The 22562-nt window shown below is 41.5% G+C and overlaps 1 protein-coding gene across 3 annotated transcripts in view; it reads right to left on the bottom strand.

The window, feature by feature from the left end:
- Positions 1-22562, bottom strand: part of cntn3b (contactin 3b) — a 69789-nt gene that overhangs the window by 30796 nt on the left and 16431 nt on the right. For all 3 annotated transcript variants that reach the window (XM_028998010.1, XM_028998009.1, XM_028998008.1), the window contains one exon: positions 2055-2230. In XM_028998010.1, the coding sequence (XP_028853843.1) occupies positions 2055-2230 (176 nt within the window). The remainder of the gene's footprint in view (positions 1-2054; positions 2231-22562) is intronic.

The following is a 22562-nucleotide window of genomic DNA, read 5'->3' as shown; positions in this document are numbered from 1 at the left end:
AGTGAACCAAGGTCAAAGTAGCTGCTTGCAGAGTCCCTGTATTCTTAGTTACACAGCGAGAATGAGATGAGGTAGATCTGGGCGATGATGAGCGTGGGGCGGGTTGGTACAGCAGACAGGGTCATCTTTCTCGTACAGTAGTCACACACACACACAAGATCTTACAGTTGCCCCACCGGAGACGCCACGTCTCAAGTACCAAGCAAATTGCAGAGGCGGGGCGGCTCGGCCTGTCGCGTATCGACACTCAAAAGCGAGGGAGGGAAGTGTGCTGCATTAAATCTTCGCCAAGGACGAAGCGCGGTTAGCGACTGCGGAGGCGCGGTGCTTGAGAAATGACGCCGCGCTGGAGTAAAACAGCCGGGGGTCTCCTCAGATGCGGCATTAACACAATCACCCTCTGTTCCTCTAATGAAGCCTCCACAGGACCAGGCCTCCAGTTGACCAGGGTTCCGGGCAAGCTTTACCTCCGCTGCACCGTTTTTAAAAAAGCTGCATTACTGACTCCTCAGTAGGAGGAACCCTACTGAACCCTACAGAAAATCTGGAACCTTCTTCTGTCATATGTAACTATTATTTATAGCATTTAATTTTATCTTAAATGATTTCTGTATAACACATTTTAAAATGAAGGCAAATCTTTTCTATTGAAAACGTGTTAAATTACATTTTTTTTTATAGATATTTTTGAAGGCAATATGCTAAATAAACTAGAACACTGTTCTTTCAGTACTAGTGGATGACAACCATGCAATAACATATATAATTGTAATTAGTTGCAGCATTTATAACTAGTTATAAAAAAATCTAGTAAAAAAGAATCATTTTAAAATTAAATCAAGTAAGGGCTTGAAAAACGGCATTCTGAAAAAAATAACTGGTCTCGGTCTGGAGTCCTAAACCTGGGAGGTTAATGACTGTCTGCCTCCTATGGGGATGTGAGACGTTCTCTGTCTCAGGGAAGACAATCGATAGATAGGCGGCACAATGGGAGGAAAAGACAGACATTCCTGTAGTGTCACCATTGCTAACTGAAGCAACTGCGCTGGGCTGTTCAATACGTCGATTACGGTTCCCCAGAGGAGAAGGGTCTGCAAGAAGATTGCTGCAATATTCATCAGTCTATTTATGAAATGCTTTGTGCATGGTGTCCTGTAGCAGTGCTGGCATACAGAAAAATGACATCTGAGTGGCTATGAGCATCAAAGAAATTATTTCATAAGTGCGAATTTAATAAGTACAAACAGCAAGGGTCACAAGTCTGCATGAAGAAATCACCAACGGTCAACATTTGTTCTGTCCCTCTTTTGTTATTTTTTTTACATGTTCATAAACAAGACACATTTTTTAAAATGCATGATGTATCATTTTTTGGTAAATTTTTCCAATTTTGGGTAGGGAAATTTGTCAGTTGGTACTACCCGTCAGCGCCAACCTGAATAAAATTTCATGATGAATATTTCTTGTTATTAACGGACTCCAATTCCAAATTTCAGCATGTAAAGCAATTTACATTTTTGTAGATGTATTCAAAACTGAATTTAACTTTTTTTTTATGACAGCATGGATGTAACTGAACTTACTTGAACAGATTGTATTATTTTGTGATCTGAATCGACGTTACATGTTCCATTAAACCACTGCATCCATCCGGCGCACCCTGACGTCACCAATCTGCATTTCCATTCAATTATGGAACAGTCCCACTGCTGCTGTGTCAATTAAAACATGAGTAAGCGGTAATATAATATCGTAGATTACCGCTGAAGCACAAGCGCCTGGTGATAAAAGAATCCAATTAAATCCAGAGGAGTCTATAGATCTCATCCTGTGGTTTATAGCTTCCAGTGTGGATCCACTACAGCCTTTGTGGTTGTGGTTGCTACAAGTTGCACTTGCAAATGTGACCGGACCAATCAGTAATCAATAAAGGTCCTTACAGGCGATCGGACTGAACTGAAACATCGGATGTCACTTCAGACGACTGCGATAGTCCAGGAAACCGTGCAGAATTGTTCCCCCCCTGCGTCGGCACAGGCGCACCCATCACTTACATGCAAACTGCAGACTGGATCTCTGGCTGTGGATCGTGCCCCACGTGTTGAAGGCGGTGCACTGGTATATCCCGGTGTCTTGGTCCCGCTCCAGACTGCTAATGATCAGGTTGCCTCCAGACATACGACGCCGGTAGTCACTTCTGAGATCAATGAGCGTTCCGTTTAGAGACCATCTGCAAAAGACGCAAACACAATCAGCAGGGCGGCCTCTGGAGACGGGCCACTCACAAACATTTATCTCGGCCATTGATCCAGCTAGCCCGGCATCATTATGGTAAAGGAATAAGGACAGGGATGAAGCCTGCTGCCAAAAGGCGACTCCTTCATTTTCATCTTTATCAAAGGAATTAATTCCAAACGACAAAACTGAAAAATCCCCCAATCATCCCCTAGTTGTCCCAAATGATCAAGTGTTGATCAAGAGTTCATCTGGTGGCCTTTATGACAGCATGGATGTAAATCTTGTGGCTTCTGAATGAGGGAACATTAACTAATTATTGACTAATCTACAGTACAGCTTTCTAGATTCATATAAGTTCATATAAAAACGTCCATGCCACCTCATATAAATCCCAAGGTTCATTTGAACCTTGTATCTATCACTTTATCAATTAACTATTATTAATACCAACAGAAGCATGTTGCAATGTTACTATTACAGCACCAGCAGCCACAATTAGTAGCGAGACATCATGGTCTTAAAAGCGTCTCTCTGAAAATACTTAAAAAAAAAAAAAAAACATTCTTTTTCACGTTTAACTATAATGCCCAACATTTGCATGTAATTTCCAGAAACAACAGGATGTCAGAGCTTGTGTAGACATTGATTCTAATTATGATAAGTAAGACAGATTTAGTCATTTAAATGTGGTAAGTGATGAGAATGGAATATTTATGAGGTAAGTGCGGTATGTTTAACCGAGAAAAAAAGAAAAAAAAAACTGACATCAGTTCACATAACCGTCGTATAAAACTTAATTAACACAACTGCATTAATTGTTAATTGCCTTAGAACCTTGTTCTCTGGGCACACATGTTTAATTTCGACCATTAGCTTTAATCTGATCAATAAATAATGAAGGAGTGAACTTTTTTGACCGTGCGCTGAGAGAACTTTAACATAAAGGTGAGATGAGAATAAATTGGTGGCCGTTCAGGTCTGCGGAAGACTGCATGATTAGTGTAGAAACACAGACAGCTTGGGTACGTTGTCAATGTGCCACTTGAAAATGACCATTTCAGAGATGAGAAGGAAAAAAAAATCAATATCACTTCGCCTCCTGTGCAAATTAACAAACACAGAAACTGTGCTTCTCGGCTTTAAAAGCAGCCACGGCTCCCTCAAGACTCACAACAGAAGACGCGCCGGGCCCGACTTTCATCTGCTTCCCTGCATTATTCATCGTTCACAGGGCTTGTTTTGAGTTAATATGAGTTTTGTCACTACTGCTGCAGCTATTTTTGCAATGAAAGGGGGAAGCGAAGCGATGAGGAGCGGATCGTTCTTTCCAGCATAAACCTGAACACCAGAACTTTGTTAAATTACGTTGAACAAATAAACTGAGAATAGATGGGAACATCTTTACAAATTGAGGAAAACTGAAAATGTCAAAGTAAAATAACAAAATAAATAAAATCCATTAAAAACTGACGTGAAATTGAAGCGAAAAGCATGTGAAGTGCATGTGTCACTGTCATGCACAGCACGTGGTGTCCGAAACGCGTCCTCTGCATTTAACCATCACCCTTAGTCAGCAGTCGGGGAGCAGTGTGTGGGGACGGCGACCTGCTCAAGGGGACCTCAGTGGCGCCTTGGTGGTACGCTTCCATATCCGCTAGGCCACCGCTGCCCCACAAAACCTTTCATGAAGGGGATGCAAGCAGTATGGCCTGATTATAAAATCATGATATTTCCTTTACTGTTTGAGATTTAAATTGATTTTTATTTTTGAATGTCTTAATAAAATTGGACTGCGTGTTCTTAATCCGTTATTATGTGCATGCATCGATACATGTTTTTTGAGTACTGACAAGTACTGTATAATGTATAATAATTAGAGAACAAAATTATGAAATGATATTAGGTCACATAGTATTATATTGTATGATTTCTACAAGTAATTTACAGTATTTCAGATTTCTTATGTAGTTACAGTTTTTTACCAGTCAGTGATTCTAATAGGGACTGCTATTGGTGAAACACACCAGAGATGATGCTTACTGGTTAAATTAGCAAAGACGTGGCAGTGAATTGAACAAAATTGCAAGGTCATGCAGAATTCACAGGGGCCGAGAGACTGATTTAATGCCTTTATAATTAATTCAGTGTCTTTTTGTTTTATCAGGTCCACAGACTTAAATTCAACACTAACACATCTTGCCACCATCTGGGCTCTGTAGATCTAAACACCCTGGCACCCAATGTTAAAGAGTTTGGAACCGCCCTGCCTCTGACAGCTGACGCTTTATGGATCGTAACCAGTCTGACGCATGGATTTAGCCCAAAACAGACACCCATTCCAAGTCTTTGTCTGTGCAGTTACTGGATTCATAGACTTTTACTGAAATAAAAAAAGTGCATTAGGTTCTGTTTTTCAGATGTTCCCTGTTTTCCTTAGGACTTCTGAAGGGTCCTCTTGACTTTTCCACAGATTACTGTGCCACAGCAAGCAAGCTATGAAATATAACAAATAAATAAGAGTTTGTGTCATTAAAATCCCATCACATATGTTAATATGTCAGGGCAGCCAGACTGCAGCGAGGTGGCTTTGAATCGTCCAGTGTGAGTCCGTGGCTGCGGCATGCAGCAGCAGGAGACACTTGGGTTGACAGCCACCATCCCCTCTCAAACCCAGCACAGCCTGCCAGAAGCACACACCAGCTGCCACCGAGCCCACGGCGGCACAGCCTGTGAATCCTAACGCCCGCCCGCCGATGGATCAGGCTGCTCTTCACCAGGGCAACGAGGCAGCCAGAGAGCAACAAGGATCATTAGTGACATTCACCAATGAGACAAAGGCACCCTGTTCGGAAAGGCCCGCTCAATATAAGAAAATGAGCCGTCGGATGAGCCATCAATGTGCTCGATGGTGAGAATTACACATATTGATTTGGAAGATGAAACCAATTCAGGCACGCCTGTTGAAAGCTGAGGCCAGTAAAACAAATGTGATTATATATTATTTTTTTTTTGCACATTTCCAGCAACGAGTGAAATTTGCACAGCCAGTTGGCTTCAGAGAGCCGACAGGAGCACACAAGACTGAATCCTTCAAATAGTTTGTGTGTTTGTGTCTGTGCATATGTGTGTGTTTTTGCCGTCCTGTTTTGTGGGTGACTGCACAATTGCCACGCCCCTCCCATGTACGCCTGAGATGTCTTGCCCTTGGACATCCGCACTGGCTCATTTTTCTCATCTCCTGTTTAATTTTTCTATTATAATGAACACTCCAGTGTACAGTGGTCCCTTTCACCCCACTGGCAGTGAGGTCTCGAAACGCCTCCTACCGTTACAGGTACACTTTATAGGCTGTCCTCTTGATGATGGGGGACTACACAGCACAGACTACATTTTAAGGCTGGCTGTGCGGTCACCATCAGTCACTGACCCCCCCAAAAAATCCCAATTCGGTTGTTTGGCAATTGTCAATTGCTATGTGTGAGCGTGGTCAAATACAATCAGTCACATTTTCAGCCAATGAGAGCGCAGGACATGTCAGGACCTCAGGCTGCCCCAGCAAGTGCAAATCAATTTCTTCACACAGATTTTACGCTGCATCACGCTAACAGAGTCAAAGAACTTTTAATGGCTTTTACAAGAAGCGAATGGTGTGGTGCACAAAACTGGAATTATTTTGCTAGGAAATCCTTCACCCACCCGGTTCTGCTACTCCAATAAAAAAAAGGGCCTGAAGCAGAGGTCTACGTCAAGCTTTCATGGTGAGAATGAGAACCTGACCCTACCTGACCTGAAGCCACACATCGCTACACTTTCTGTCTGAACATGGCCCGTTGGGTTGCCCCCTTGTGCCAAGTCTGGTCTGTGTGTTCCTCATGTACGGATGTGTTTCCGTATGTTCTCAGTAAAGATCTTACTTCACCCAGCACGTGAGCCTCACCTTTCTCTGGATTTGCTACATATTTTGGTTTGCTCTTTTGCTTAATTATATTTTCTCTGTGAATTTATACTGATGCCAAAGTCGGACTGGTAATTCATTCACTTTTCTCAGATGTGTTGAGCAACTGTTTTAGAACTGGCAAAATAACCATTCTTCTCTTCCTCTAATCAAAAGAGGAACCGCATAGACACAACATGAATACAAACAAAAAATATTCAATGTTCTGCTCCAGATTTTAAAGAATAATCTGTTCAGAGGATCTGTTGAATGTCTTTTTCTATACTGAATGTCTATACTGGATTCATATACAGTGAGATATGCTAGTGAACAAAAGGAAATTAATATACTTTTAATAAACAGAGTGAAGATCAAGTGTCCTGTTCAATTTTTAACAGCGCTCACAAATAAGCAGGCGTCCATCTACAGTCAAACTTTGATTAAAGCTTTTTTTTTACGCTTGTGACACCAAGGCAGCCCTGGACTAGCCAGGTGCCGCACATCTCACACACACACACACACACACACACACACACATTTGTTAATTTTTAATAAATCTGCCAAAATGTCAACAATTCTGTGTTTACTGTTATGCTATGTGTACATTAGTAAAGAAAAAAATAAACTTTAATTATTTTAACAAATGGCTGCAATTTAACAAAATTTCATTTGCAAATGTAAAGGGGTCTGAATACTTTCTGTACCCACTCTGTATTTTTTGAGTATGTGTCTTATGAGTATGCTGGTCGCCCCTGCCCCTTTTCTTTTCGTTTGAAAGTCCTGGCCCGCCTTTGTTCCTGAGCCAGCGAGGGGCGTTGTCTTTGTTCAGTTATTAAAACTACCACCTTTTTCTCATGTCGAGCATTTGTGCCTCATTTACACCATGTGACATGACAATGCTGAGGAAAGGAGACTGCTCAAACATGCAAGGCTTGGGACAAAAGTCTCATGCTCCCTGAACCGTCCTTTCACAGTCAAAACTCGAGAAACCCTTGCAATGGTGTCCTGAAATATGCCCGTGCATATTGACGTAAAATAATGGACACGTAGGTAACTGCCATAATTTCATTGCCACATAATGTAACCAACTGAAGCCACGGCAGATCATAATACAGCCTCAAGGTCTACAGTAAGGATTATGCATGGATGGGTGCATCACTTCCTTCCTCAGCATGATGCGGTCTTCCGTTCATGATTTCCCAACCCATGCCACTGGGGCTTCTTACATGGATACCTGCCACAATTGAATGATGTCTAATGGCCAAAATCCCACGTCCCGTTACGGCCATGTTACCTCCACTCCACTATCCGGTCCCCATTTCCTATCAGCATGTATAAGTACTGAAACACTGTCTGGGTTGGGTTAGTATTGAAGAGCAGCAACTTAATCTTATTAATGACCTCAGTGATTACTAATTAAAGGTCAATTGTAGCTTTGTAGCTTTGCCATCAGTGTGATTTGCCAGTGTATTTTATGTATTTATTTTTGGATTTCATCATCTCATAACTTTACCCTGGATTAGGTTTTTTTTCCAAATTTTGGAAGGCAGTTAAGAAACCCTTATTAATGAAAACAATTTGGAGACCATGTTATTCTCATTCTAGCACAGCAGAAGACTTGAATCCTTTTAGAAAAGTCAAATTTTTAGAAACATAAGCACCCTGCGTCCCTGCAGTGTTTCTCAAATCGGAACAGCACTGCATTTAAACAGTCAATATGTGAGCTGTGTTTTTTGCTAAGCAGTCCATTCTGATTCTGTCACTTATTCTTTAGAAGGGTTTGGAGAAGAAAGTCATGTTTGGTTTACCACAATAAGTACCACTGAGTCATATTTGGTCTCAATCCAAGGCTGATAAACAAGTTATTCCCTTCCTTCTATTGTTGGAACAGTAACAAATCAAATCCACACATATTGCTAAAGCCATTAGTTTCAATGTCTAAATAATGACTGGAAATCTCATGTACAACGATTAAAGGCACAAATATCCAATTATAATCAGAATCATGATGCATACTATATACATGGAATACCGGTGTGTTTAAAATTAAGTGTTTTATTATGACTTTGTGAAATATGATTTCTCATCTACCATGGGTGTTATTTCTCATGCAGCTGTATGATAAAGACTGTTTGTATGGTACAAACAGTGTGATTACATGTAATTGAGGTGTTATTGTCAAGTCCTGTTTATCCCATTGCAGCCCATCTCTTTTATTATTATCAGGCTACTTTTTCGTGCCATTTAGCTACCAAATGGCCAAGGAGATCTGATGTCGGAATCTGCATGCATACATGGATATTAAAAAACGTACAGGCATTTCGGGAGGGAATCGATGTACTCGTTCCACAAAGGAATAAACACATATTTTTAGCTGACCTATAAGGAGTGGGCTGTCGTGATCGAGACAGATTGGAAGCAGAGATTGCACATGAAAAGCCTCCTGAGGGAGCTGCTAGTGCTGCATGAGACTCAGAAAGAAAAAAAAACAGTGTATGTAGGCTGCTCTCTTGCTGTTGGAAAGCTCCACGTTCACCGCCAGGCTGTGAATATAAGGATACAAGGCTTCCTGTCATTCCGCCGCAATGCATGGACCCAAAGATACCTTTATACTCACCTTGTGCTCTTGCAACCGTGCAATTATGATTCCCTGACCCACTTACTGCTGCATCATCAAGGCTGCAGACTGCTGTTGATTATGTCGCACATCCGTTTGCTTAAACCAGTGAAAGGAGCATTTTGTTTTACTAGGATGATGAATGTATAACGCATCAATAGATCTGTAGATAAATGCTGTATAATGCAAGAACACATTCATTTCTTCTTTAATTTTTTGTTCATGTTTTCCACCTAACTTAAATGCGACATGGTAAAAGCAGGACCATGAAAAGTGTATAAATACCCCAACATCCCAGATGGAACTGATTTCTTCCCAGATCATTGGGCCTGGGCATCTAGTGGCAATTCGAGTAACTTGAATGATTTGAATATAAAAAATATTTGAGGTTTAATTTGGCACAAAAGTCCATTTATATAGTATCACTCCGAATTAGTAGACTACTGTGCAGCACTGGTATCATTGTTTTACACGGAGGTTTATATCCGAGAGCATAACAGGTTGCCGCACCTGGAACAAAAGCATCCTCATGTGAACTGCGCTTCTCCAAGCGAACTCGGAGATTCTTCAAGGTGTCATATTTTTATGATAGCTAACTGATTTGCCTGTGTTATAGGGCTGGGCTTTTTTTTCATGATTGATAAAATGGCAGAAATTAGCATCTTTTCTGTGTGTCTTTACGTCACTTTAAAACTGAGACACGTGTCTGTATCACAAGTCTCACGGAAGTTCCTGAAATCTACCACATATTGATCCCTGAGAATTACATAAAATATCCCGAAAACTAGAGCAAGCAAACAAGAGCATGCATGCGAGACATTGTTATTTGCATCATGCTCTGAGAGAATGAGAGAGTGGGGATCCTGAATATCGATACTATCGATATCAAGTTGGTATCAGTATTGGATCGATATGAGCACAATGGTATCAATAATTTCACTCTTCTATTTCTGTACCATTTTCCAACTAAAAGTAAAGTGTGGGTAGAAACACTGGTCCTCACACATTGACGTGACTTGGTGATGTCACAGGAAGGGGCGGTCCCAGCCTGTTTGGTTACCTGGGCGAGCACCAACACCGCCCAGAGCAGCCTCCCTCCAGAAAATCTCACAGCGCCATAGGATAAACACTTTTTTGTTCGACTTTCCAATCATATTTAGGCAAAAAAACCATGATGGAAATTGGACACATCTGGAAACTGAACGGTTTAAGATTATTAGTAATACTATTTTGTACCTTTGTACTCAGATGGACTATAGCAGGGGGTTCACCACTTTATCTTTTTTTTATTTAAATAAGACTAAGGACAAATAGGTTAACCTATTGTAAGAATGGGCATCACGGGAGCCTGCTTTTGCCTTGCATAACAGATGTCTGCAGGGGGAGGTGTGACATTCCTGTGTCGATGGTTGTGGGTGAAGATTCGACACCCCGGTTTTTACATGCCTTTTGTCCGACGTCAACGTGTGAAGTATCAGCCGTCAGGACCGCCCACCCTCTTTGTCTTCCCCAAATGGGAGGCACCGGGGGGCGTGACATCAGAAACAACAGGTTCTGATTGGTCAGTGACAACTTCCTGTAGGCCAGTGACAACTTCCTGTAGGCCAGGGGTATAAAAGTCTGCTCACATGTGGAAAAGGGGGCTCTGAGCTATCTTGCTCAGGGGGGTTTCCCTCGGAAGCCGGAAGGCTTCTGAGACTTTATCTCCCCCTCTCTTTCTCTTCTCCCTCTTTACTCTTTCTTCTCATTTTTACTTTCTCTGTAACCTTGGTACCTTTTTACATTCAATATTCACATGTAACTACAATAATTATTTACCGGTGTTAATAAATTAGAAACTGTTCATTTTTAACCTCTATTGTGCCATGCCTCTTTCTGCCAGGTAACATCAAATTGGAGTGGTTGAATACAGTGCTTTGTGTGGAGGGAGAAAGAGTTTTTTTTCTACACACTCTATTCTCTTCTCCCACACCACATGGTCTTCATTGTTTTTACACTATGTTTGTGAAGTTGTATTTCATATATATTTTTTCACTGTTTCACAGAAATATTAAATGGACTTAGTTCTGGAGCCAACAAGCCAAAGGCTTTAAGCTTTGAAAGTTTGAATAAAAACCTTTTTTTGTGAGGAATAACAGCAATTTGCTTGTTCATTTTCTCAGCTTGTCCACATTACAAGTGAAATTGAGTATGAGTATAGTTGCATATTCATAAAGTGGTATTTGAAATTATTTGTTCAAACATATGAACACATTGCCATGCTTTTACACTGAAAACCAGAAAATCAATTCATTAAAAACCATACAGGAAGGTGAATTTTACTTAAGACATAATAACCTTCACTGTGATGCACGTATAAAGTTGGCTTTAGGACCGTGTGCATAAGATTTATTTTCCTGGGTTTGCCACACAGTTACATCATTGTGGGCAACAGAAATCGATTAATCTCGACTCTTCTCTTTTCACGTAGCAGTGTTCTGTTTTTGCAGTGCCTTATGTGTCTGTCCTTTGATATCGAACATAGCCTACACAGACGTCTGAAGATGAGAGCACATTCACAGGACTTCACTTGATTTTTACTTATTAGACTTCAGAGTGTTCACAGCGTGAGTTGAAACAGTAAGTGGACCACGCCCCCTCGGGGAAAGGCCGTCAGAGCCCTTGACTGTGCGCTACCTGAAACAATCCACTTTCCCAACCATCATGCCTGGAAACGGCAGCACCAATGTATTGGCCAGCACCCCGTCCTTTGGCCAGCAGTCTCCACTTTGTGATCAGGACAGCATGTAGCCACTCATTAACTTCTCCTGCCCTGCACTTCACTTCCAATTCCAGGCCAATCGGTTTCTTCAGGGTCTCCGGACGGGTTTGTGCTTTGAGGGAGCACACAGTCGCCTCTTCACTGAGGGGCTGGATTGTTCTATCATCTGACAGAATGTCTGCAGCGAAAGGTGGCTCAGGACGGGCTCCTGGCATGGACCATTTAACCCCTGGTTTTACAGGGACTGTCTGGATAAAGCCCTGGCCAACCTTGAGCTTGACACCACCCTGTTCATCAGAGCAGGTCCAAGAACAGTGCAGCCATGGAGGCGTCCACATCCACCCACCTGATGTATAATAAAATAAAAATACCACATCAGGTTTAGGTGTCATATAACCAATGATTCTACACACCAAACTCCAAAAATACCATCCATATAGTCCTGATCCTCACAGCAACAAGCAATATGGTATATTGGGTTGAACAACAATTGAAATCCCGTTGCTCTTGGCAACCAGCTTTGGGCAGATGGCCATTTTATACGCATCTGGTTAGAAAGTCTGCTTGCCCACATTGCCAAAAAAATCCCTTGATAAGTTGCCTGTGGAAAAAAATTATTTGAATTTTTTTCAACAAAGTCAACAAACCCTAAACCCACTGTTGATTTTATGAAATGACCCACACATTGTGACAGACATGAACCCAAAGCAGGATGTTTGTCGAACCTAACAAATGCATTTGATCTAAAAGTTGAAACACTGTTTGTCTCCTCTGTTTAACAAAGTAAATAACTCTGCTGGAATCCTCCGTCTGAAAGCTTGAATTAAATTAAAAGGTGCTTCAATTTTTTTTTTTGTTTATTTAATTGTACTAGTTGTAGGTGGGACAAGTTTTGAAATTATTTGCATTTAACATTTATTGCATTTATCGGACGCCCTTATCCAGAGTGACAGCAGGGGTTACAGGGACAGTCCCCCTGGAGACACTCAGGGTTAAGAGTCTTACTCAGGGACACAATGGTAGCAATTGGGGTTTGAACCTGTGACATCCGGTTCACAGATGAGTGTCGATCTTCGATCTTACCCACTGCTCTCATTTTTTTTACATCACAAAAAACAAGCATTTTAACAAGAATGTGTAAACCTTGAATATCTGAATATCCTCTGGATATTCTCCACCACCAATGTCATATACATGACAATGGCACCATAACTTGGAGGAAAATGAACGTGTTATATAAATCACAATGTCATTCTTTATATAGAAATTATCTGACGGCACACATTCCATTAAATGGGATAGACTATTTTTGGTGCGTTTAACCATTCTTCGGTTCAACTGCATATTTTAAGTAGCTCTTTTTATTTTGGAGAACAAGCCTGTCAGATTATGCGTGGCTGACAGCCCTATATGCCTCAATACTATGAGCAGACCATATCCAGCCTTTCAAACCAGAACATCCTCAACATTCTTCCTTAGAGCACCAAAGGAATTGAACCCCCTTTCTGGATCCATCCTGATTTCCTCTATCAGCCAGAGCTGTTATCTCCTTTCGCCTTCTCCATTCTTTTTTTTTTCACCTTCGCTCTCTTCAATTTCTGCTCTCCTCACTCTCCTCCTCCGTCATCTGTCTCTTCACTCTGACCCACCGCTGGCTGCGCTCCACTCGTTCGTCCTCCACAGGCCTCATCGCTCTCTGTCTGCATGGCAAGCGAAGTAAACCCTGCACTGCCAGCCTGAGATATGCAGGCATTATCAGTCTCTCATCACGCCAGAAACCCTTGAGAGTTAATATCAGTGTGAGCTTCGCAGAATCCGAGCTTTACAACAGCCAGACACTGCAAGGCAGTTATACAACAATCTGTCTGCAGAGACTCTTTACAATTAAACTGCATTTATCTGGATTGAACTGAACACCCCTTTAAAAATACTCAGATTGCCCAAGAAGCACCCTAGAGAATAATGTCTGTCCCTTTCGTGTATTTAATATTTTCATGCATATGTTTTTCTAGGCTTGGGACTGATGCCCACTCATTGACTTTTTTTAATCAATATGGGTTATTAATATGACCGAACCCAAACTTTTAGCATGTGAAGGCTAATTTTTAATTAGGTTATATTAGGAAGCACTACTAGACGGAGCCTCCTGATTGTGAATGTATGAACCAGTTGTCTGGTAAGCAAGAAGAGTGCAGATATATCAAGCAATACTTCTCTGAGACCACATTAAATGGAAGGCCTGACTGAATAGTAATGTGGACAATAACGTGTTTAATTTGTCTTCTAATTTTAATATATCAATGCTATGAATTAGGATTTCTTACTACTGAGCAAAGCATGGCTTTGTCATGGCTGCCCACTGCTCACCAAGGGTGATGGTTAAATGCAGAGGTCACATTTCGTTGTGTCACCGTGTGCTGTGCTGCAGTGTTTCACATTCACGTCACTTTCACTTCACTTTAAGGTCCACCTCAGTAAGGTAACATACAAGTAAACACAGAGGACAGAAAAAGTAGGTAAGTGATGATCGTTATGATCCTGTCTATTGAAAGTGAAAGTGAAGTGATTGTCACTTGTGATACACAGCAGCACAGCACACAGTGCACACAGTGAAATTTGTCCTCTGCATTTAACCCATCACCCTGAGTGAGCAGTGGGCAGCCATGACAAGCGCCCGGGGAGCAGTGTGTGGGGACGGTGCTTTGCTCAGTGGCACCTCAGTGGCACCTTCTGATTACGGGGCTGCTTCCTTAACCGCTAGGCCCCGGCAGTGGTGGCCTAGTGGCCTTGCTTGGCAGGAAGGAAAAAAGGAGTACAGCAGAAAAGAGAAGGCAGGGCAAACAGTAATGTACATGAACGGCATCTATCAGACGCCCTTATCCAGAGGGCCTTACAGTCAGTAGTTACAGGGACAGTCCCCCTGTAGACACTCAGGGTTAAGTGTCCTGCTCAGGGAGTTTGAACCTGTCTCTTCTAATTCCTAGGCGAGTGTGTTAGCCACTAGGCAACTACCACCACTATAACAGTATCTTACTGTGAATCTTTAAGGAAGTTTCTGTAATCATGAAATCAGTAGGTTCTGTTTAGAACAAAAACAAATAACTTAAAAACCTGTTATCTGTCTATTAATCGATCTACATTGTCTTAGCTTTTACAGTGGTGCATATACAGTACAGGCCAAATGTTTGGACACCTTCTGATTCAGTGTTTTCTTTATCTTCATGACCATATGTACTTAACAAAAAAAGGTGAAATAACTGAAAACATGTTTTATATTCTAGTTTCTTCTAAATAGTCGCCCTTTGATCTGATTACTGCTTTTTACACTCTTGGCATTCTCTCGATGAGCTTCAAGAGGTCGACACCTGAAATGGTTTTCCAACAGTCTTGAAGGAGTTCCCAGAGGTGTTTAGCACTTGTTGGTCCCTTTGCCTTCACTGTGCGGTCCAGCTCACCCCAAACCATCTGGATTGGGTTCAGGTCCGGTGACTGTGGAGACCAGGTCTCCACTTTATGTTAAGTACATAACTCCACATGTGTTCATTCATAGTTTTGATGCCTTCAGTGAGAATCTACCAATGTAAATGGTCATGAAAATAAAGAAAACACATTGAATGAGATGGTGTGTCCAAACCTTGGGCCTGTACTGTATATTTCTCCCTTTGTAATCAATCACTTAACCACATTTCGTTTTTACTTGTGTTGTCTTTGACCAATATTTAATATTCCTTGATGAACTGAAACATTTCATTGTGACTGAAATAGAAAAAAGTATAGGGCAAACACTTTTTCACACCACCGTATGAAACGTTCATAGTGCATAGGTCACAGAGCGTGCATAGGTCACAGTTGCTGAGGGGACTGACCTGGAATCCCCACACTCCAGATTGTTCAGACTGAAGTAAGAAATGCCTTCTGAAAGGCTGATAATTGGCTCCGCCCGTTCAGTACGGCAAATCAGCCTCGCCTGCAAAGGCCGAGCATGTGGGGAAATGATGTGCTGGCTGTCGGTTTAGTGGCAGCTGAGGAAATGTGCTGTAGATTCATTAACATGGCTTGGCTACTTTTTCTCCGGCTGTCACTTTATGAGCGCTGGGTTAACTGTGCAGCATCATTTTCTGCTAACTGCACACTGTTCCAAACCAGTGGCCTAAAGCAGCCAAAAGCGCAGATGCAGACATCATTCCGCAGCTTCTCCTGCTGCAAAAACCTGACATGTTGTTGAGCTAGTGGTTTCGCGTTTGCAGTCTGAAAAAAAGAAAAAGAACGGCTGTTCTACTTAAGCTCTGGTGAAGCGGGACAAACCTAACCATTAAGATAAACTGAGCATTTGGGTGTGCCAGTTTTATACTTATTTTTGGGGTAAAATATTACGTGGCGGCATAATTCATTCAAAACAATAAGACAAAATAAGTTTTTTTTTTTCCATTTTTGCTTCACTGCACTCTTTGCAGAGTCTATTTTTTAAGACCTTATTCCAGTACTCTCCTCTAATCAAAAACCGTTTAGAACATTCCATCACCACTGACGCAGTTCCTACTTGCTGATGGTGAAGATGCTGTGGATCGTTTGGTGTTTGTGTCTCACCTTCTTTTTTTTTGCAGGTTTGCAGATTTTTTAAAACACGTCTGTTTTGTCACACTATGTAACACAACTCACTAACGCAACAGCGTCACATGAATCACGTGAAAACGTGAAACGTAACATGCGGAGGTCTGGACTTCAGACTGATTATTTCTCAGGAACACGCCCATGTAGACTTGTCAGTCACATTTAACCCCTTTGTGCACCGCCACCCTGGTGAACAGTAGTCATGTCTTCTAATCAGGAAGTATGCAAAAAAAAACAAAAAACACAAGTTTACAAACCACAAACTTTATAGAACTATTATCGATAATTTTCAAACAGATACGTGCAGCGACTGCAGAGAAGTCTGGGAATGAATCTTGTCCTCAGAACAATTACACTTTTCCCACCTCTTTCAGCTCGTCAGCAATGGCGGTCATTTAAACATGTTAACCGTCAAAAAAGTCAGAAAGGGTCCAAACAACAATTTTAATCCATTGAAAGGCCGAGAATATGAATATATACTCACAAAATACTTAGGTTTCCACTATTTTTTTATCATATAAAAAACATTCATACTGAGGACTAACTCACGCTTTTTCCAAACTCACGCTAGTTTCCTGAAGTTCATTTTCCATGTTTTCCATGGTTCCATGGAACATTCTTCTGACGTAAGCCGCCTATCAACACGTCATTTTGGCTGGCTCCCAATTTGCTCTCAAACTGACTGACAGCTCTCTCCGCCAATTCTACACACTCTAAAGTGTGTGTGGGTTATTTTTCCGTTATAATAATGTAAAGGTGGTTAAGTGTAACAAGCGGTGCTCAATCAAAATGTTCCTCGACTGTCTGACTGATGTTAAATTTCCTGGAAGTAAATGCGAGTGAGACAGAATGTATGCTTTTTGGTAGTGGTGACCCCCCGTATTGGCCTCGCTTCCCTAGCCCCTTGTGAAAAATCACTGATTACAAACCTATGTGTTAAAATGGACACAACGCTGAAAACAGATGCACAGGTTAACAATGTTGAGAAACCTGACCAAACTCAAGCCAGTCCTTTCCAAACGAAATCTGGAAACAGCGATTCACGCTTTCATTACGTCCCGCCTTGACTTCTGTAGTTCGTTGCTTTTTGGGATCAGCCAGACATCTCTAGCTCTCCTACAATTAGTACAAAAGGCAACTGCACGTTTTCTCACAAAACCCTGATCTTAGCCTCAATACACTGGCTCCCTGTCTGTTTTAGAAGCCATTTTAAATTCTTTTATTTGGTTTTAAATCACTCAATGGCTCGACTCCAGCCTGTTGGTCAGACCTACTCCGTTCTTACACTCCACCCCATTCTCTCAGGTCTTCAGACCAGAGACTACTGTCTGTTCCTTGGTCACATTTCAAGGCTTCAAATTGTTTTATTTTTATCTTAATTTTTAAATGAATTTTTACATTTTTGTCCATGTCTGTTTTGTCCATGTCCTCTGCATTTAACCATCACCCTTGGTGAGCAGTGGGCAGCCATGACAGGCACCCGGGGAGCCGTGTGTGGGGACGGTGCTTTGCTGAGTGGCACCTCAGTGGCACCTTGGCGGATCGGGATTCGAACCGGCAACCTTCTGATTACGGGGCCGCATCCTTAACCGCTAGGCCACCACTGCCCCATTTCATGCTATGGTATGGTATTAATTATGTTCATACATGTATTTAGCAATGTTTCTATATTTTCTATAATCCCACATGATTGACAGCACTGTCCTCCAATCCTGCGCTTGGGACAGTTCATCGAAACTAGGTCACACGTCGCATTTCACTTCCAGATAGAGGTTAGCATTTAAATGCTAGCTACATGCTCAGTTCTGGATGTACAAACGTAGTAGTAAAAAAGTACATTGACCTGGATGTAATATCTATATTTGCATTATTTGATCCTGTATATTTATTTCAGGGAGGAACACTATGATGGTGGCATGTGATGCCTCAGAAGAAGATTCACAGCCTACAAAGTTCTCCTTTTGCCCCAAGAGAACCCACTGGAGGGCAGCTGAATTTTCATTAGAGGTGTAAAAATATGTGTATGTCATCACACCAGACAGTGTCTGTGAAACTGTGTCCACAACCTGGCACTCTAGCCTAGTGAAGTGCAGATTATTTTTTTATTTAAATTAGCTGAAAAGTCAAATACTAGCCAAGGATTGTCTGCTTTGTACAACAATGGTAATATTATTTTTCAAATTTCTGAATTTGTCATGTATACAGTCATACACGGTATGATATGCAGTGAAATGCTTTTGCGACTGCTCTTGACCTCAATATTGCAAATATTTTTATGTTTTTAAACATAAAATATGTGTAACAGTTACAGTGAAGGTGTGCAAATGTGTAAAGTGAAGTTGTGCAAAATTTTAGCAAAATTCTGGGGGGATTGAGTCCAAAAGTGATTGAAAGTGCTGGAGTGTATTAGTGTTCTATCCCATGTAGTGTTGTTGTAGTTGAGAGCTTGTACAGCCTGAGGGAAGAAGCTCCTCCTCATTCTCTCTGTGCTGGACTTCCCTAATCGCAGCAGAGAGAAGAGTCCATTGTTGGGGTTGCTGAGGTCCTTCACTATCTTCCTGGCCCTGGTCCAGCACCGCTTGCTGTAGATTGATTTAAGGTCAGGGTGTTTGGTACAGACGATCGAACAACGCTCTGTAGGGCTCGCCTGTCCTGCATGGTGCTGTTCCCGAACCAGGTTGAGATGATTCCCGTCAGCATGCTCTCCATGGTGCAGGATTAGAAGTTCCTGAGCACCTTGGAGGGCAGTCAAAAGTCTCTCAGGCGCCTGAGGTGGTAGAGACACTGCCGGGCATTTTTTCACCACTGTGTTGATGTGATAGGACCATGACAGGTCCTGAGTGATATGAACACCGTGGTATTGGAAGCTGTCCATTCTCTCTCCACTGGGCTCATGTTGATGACACGGGTCTGGTAGTTCCTCTCCTGCTGTGTACTAAAGTCCATTATCAACTCCTTTGTCTTGCTGAGGTTCAGGTGTTCAGATTGCTCCTCTGGAAAACTATGGTGGAAAACTATCTAGCTTTGTTAAAAAGCTTTGTTTTTTCCTGCTTGAATAGCTTGGAGAGGTTAGGGGACCTTAGGGGGATAGCTTGGGTACGCTTATTGCCATCCTTTTAAACTGCAATTAGTGACCTAATTATCCAATATAAAGGCTTCAAATTTCTAATGTAGTTGGTCAGTGTATTGAACCAGAAAATGATTTTTTTAGAATACAATTGTAATTTCTTGTATTGCTTGGTGAAATAAATAATTTAAAAGAATTTTCTACTTTTTCTTACATTTTACTTGCATTAACTGCCCTGGTGATTATTGGCCCAGAGCACAAATGATCTGATGTGTACATGTATGAAGTCAGACATATAAAAATATACTACTTGCAACCCTTTTTGCAAATTTTACGTGATCCAGCAATTTCACAGCAAAATATTAATAACAAAAATAAGAAACACCTAGAGTTATAGCACAAGACTTGTTGTTTTGGCAACAACAAGCCCGTAGTGATAAATGGGCATACTTTGTCATACATTCCAAATGGAAGATTTTGCTGTGATTTATGATAAAATACATGTTTTGAAAATCAAAACATATCATGATTGCAACTAAGAGAAATTTACACCAATACACTACTAGTCAAACGTTTTGACGCACCCACTCTGTTGTGGTTTTGAGATTAAGATGAGACTAAGTTGGAGCCATTTTAAAGACTCCAATGCAAGAAAGATATTTATTATTTTCTATATCAGGAGAAATTGAAGTATGTTTGAAGTATGTATCTTTCTACCTTCATGGCTGCTTTGTTCACTATTGTCATCAAAAGTCGCTTAGTGACATGCTTATTAACATGAGTGAATGAAAAGAAAGTGTTCAGCATAACCCTTCAGGAAATCGTAAGGTGGTGGAGAGAAGACAAGAGTGTGAAATGCTGCCATCACAGCAAAAGCTCTTTGATTTGGAGAGACGCAAATCTTCAACTTTTTGCTTTGTTTATTTATTTTTTTTTGTTTATTTGTTTTATTATTTTTTCATAGTCCTGTGTCTTCAGATTTTTTCTTTTGTGATTATGACCAACTAAATTAACACTCAACTCGCACCTTCATCTCTGCTCATTGCTGAGGGTACTTAAAGCGCTTCAATAAATGCTCTGTCTCTAATTAATGCGGCATATGCAGAGTATGCAAAACTCTCCCTGCTCATTACCACTCAAAGTCTACTCATACCCTCTCCACTAATCATGAGACACACTCTCTCTCTCTCTCTCCCTCCCTCTTGCCCCATCACTTCATACAGTGTCGCCCCCAATTCTGCTGATAATCCATGTACTCTCCCTAATTGCGACTTTTTCTTTACCGTTCATTTGAAGATTTTCATTTTGTCCTGTGATCAGCGCATGGAGGCCACAACGCTGCTCCACCCTGCTCCAATCCCGCTAATCAACGTGGGGAAAGCGCACATCACGAGGACCAATCAAGGATAGGCGCTACCGTTCTTCATAGATCAACCTGCTAATCACTTCTCTCCCTGTTCCTTCTCTATTTTGGCCTCTGATTCTCTGCATCAAATATTAGCACAGCAGCGCAGAAAGTTTTTTTAACTTATATATATATATATATATATAGTACAGGCCAAAGGTTTGGACACACCTTCTCATTCAATGTGTTTTCTTTATTTTCATGACCATTTACATTGGTAGATTTTCACTGAAGGCATCAAACTATGAATGAACACATGTGGGGTTATGTACTTATCAAAACAATGTGAAATAACTGAAAACATGTTTTATATTCTAGTTTCATCAAAATAGCCGCCCTTTGCTCTGATTACTGCTTTGAACATGCTTGGCATTCTCTCGTCACCTGAAATGGTTTTCACTTCATTAGTGGAAATTAGTGGAATCAGGCAAAATAGTTGCTATGAAACCACTGCTAAGGACAGGCAAAAAGCAGATGATATTTGTTTGGGCCAAGAAACACAAGTAATGGACATTAGATCAGTGGAAATCTGTGCTTTGGTCTGATGAGTCCAAATTTGAGATCTTTGGTTCCAACTGCCGTGTCTTTGTGAGACGCAGAAAAGGTGAACGGATGGATTCCACATGCCTGGTTCCAACTGTGAAGCATGGAGGAGGAGGTGTGATGGTATGGGGGTGTTTTGCTGGTGACACTGTTAGGGATTTATCCTGCAGGGACATGCCATCCCATTCGGTTTGCGTTTAGTTGGACGATCATTATTTTTCAACTGGACGATGACCCCAAACACACCTCCAGGCTGTGTAAGGGCTATTTGACCAAGAAGGAGAGTGATGGAGTGCTGCGGCAGATGACCTGACCTCCAGAGTCACTGGACCTGAACACAATCGAGATGGTTTGGGGTGAGCTGGACCGCAGAGTGAAGGCAAAGGGGCCAACAAGTGCTAAACACCTCTGGGAACTCCTTCAAGACTGTTGGAAAACCATTTCAGGTGACGACCTCTTGAATCTCATCGAGAGAATGCCAAGAGTGTACAAAGCAGTAATCAGAGCAAAGGGCGACTATTTAGAAGAAACTAGAATATAAAACATGTTTTTAGTTATTTCACCTTTTTTTGTTAAGTACATAACTCCACATGTGTTCATTCATAGTTTTGATGCCTTCAGTGAGAATCTACCAATGTAAATGGTCATGAAAATAAAGAAAACACACTGAATGAGAAGGTGTGTCAAAAATTTTGGCCTGTCCTGCGTATGTGTGTGTGTGTGTGTGTGTGTGTGTGTGTGTATATATATATATATATATATATATATATATATATATATCCATTTGATATTACTAATAATGTATGAGAAGAAACACCATTTTCATTCGTTTAATATTTATTACCCCAAAAATTAAGTAGCGGGTGTTTCCATCATTTGCCGCAATGACAGTTTGACTGCAACGTCTCATGCTTCTCAATAGCCTCATGATGTTGTTCTGAAGCAATGCGTTCCTCTCTCCCACAAGTGCTACATGCAGTTCTGCCAGGTCACATGGGGGTGGGGTACGATCATTCAGTCTCAGCTTCAATTGGTCCTAGACGTGCTCTATGGGGTTCAGGTCAGGGGACATTGATGGCCATACCATATGAGGCATTATCATCCATGAACAGACAGTTGGGGGGTGTGCTGGCGGAATTGGGCGATGATGATGTTTCTGAGGTAAGAACGTGCAGTGACTGAGCCATGTAAAATAACCAAATCTGTTTTGTGCTGACTGGTGATGCCTGCCCAGACTGTTGAACCTCCTCCACTAAAGCAAACCCTGGGGACCATGTTGACCTCAGCGTATCGCTGACCTCGCCTTCTCCAGCAACGCTGACGCGACACTCATCAGTGAACAAGACGGTAGACCACTGTCGCATTGTCCAGGTCACATGGTCTTGT

This window comes from Denticeps clupeoides, chromosome 12, assembly GCF_900700375.1.
Source record: "Denticeps clupeoides chromosome 12, fDenClu1.1, whole genome shotgun sequence".
NCBI classification, from domain to species: Eukaryota; Metazoa; Chordata; class Actinopteri; order Clupeiformes; family Denticipitidae; genus Denticeps; species Denticeps clupeoides.
The sequence above is the reverse complement of the archived record's forward strand: the minus strand, read 5'-3'. Positions and strand labels throughout refer to the sequence as shown.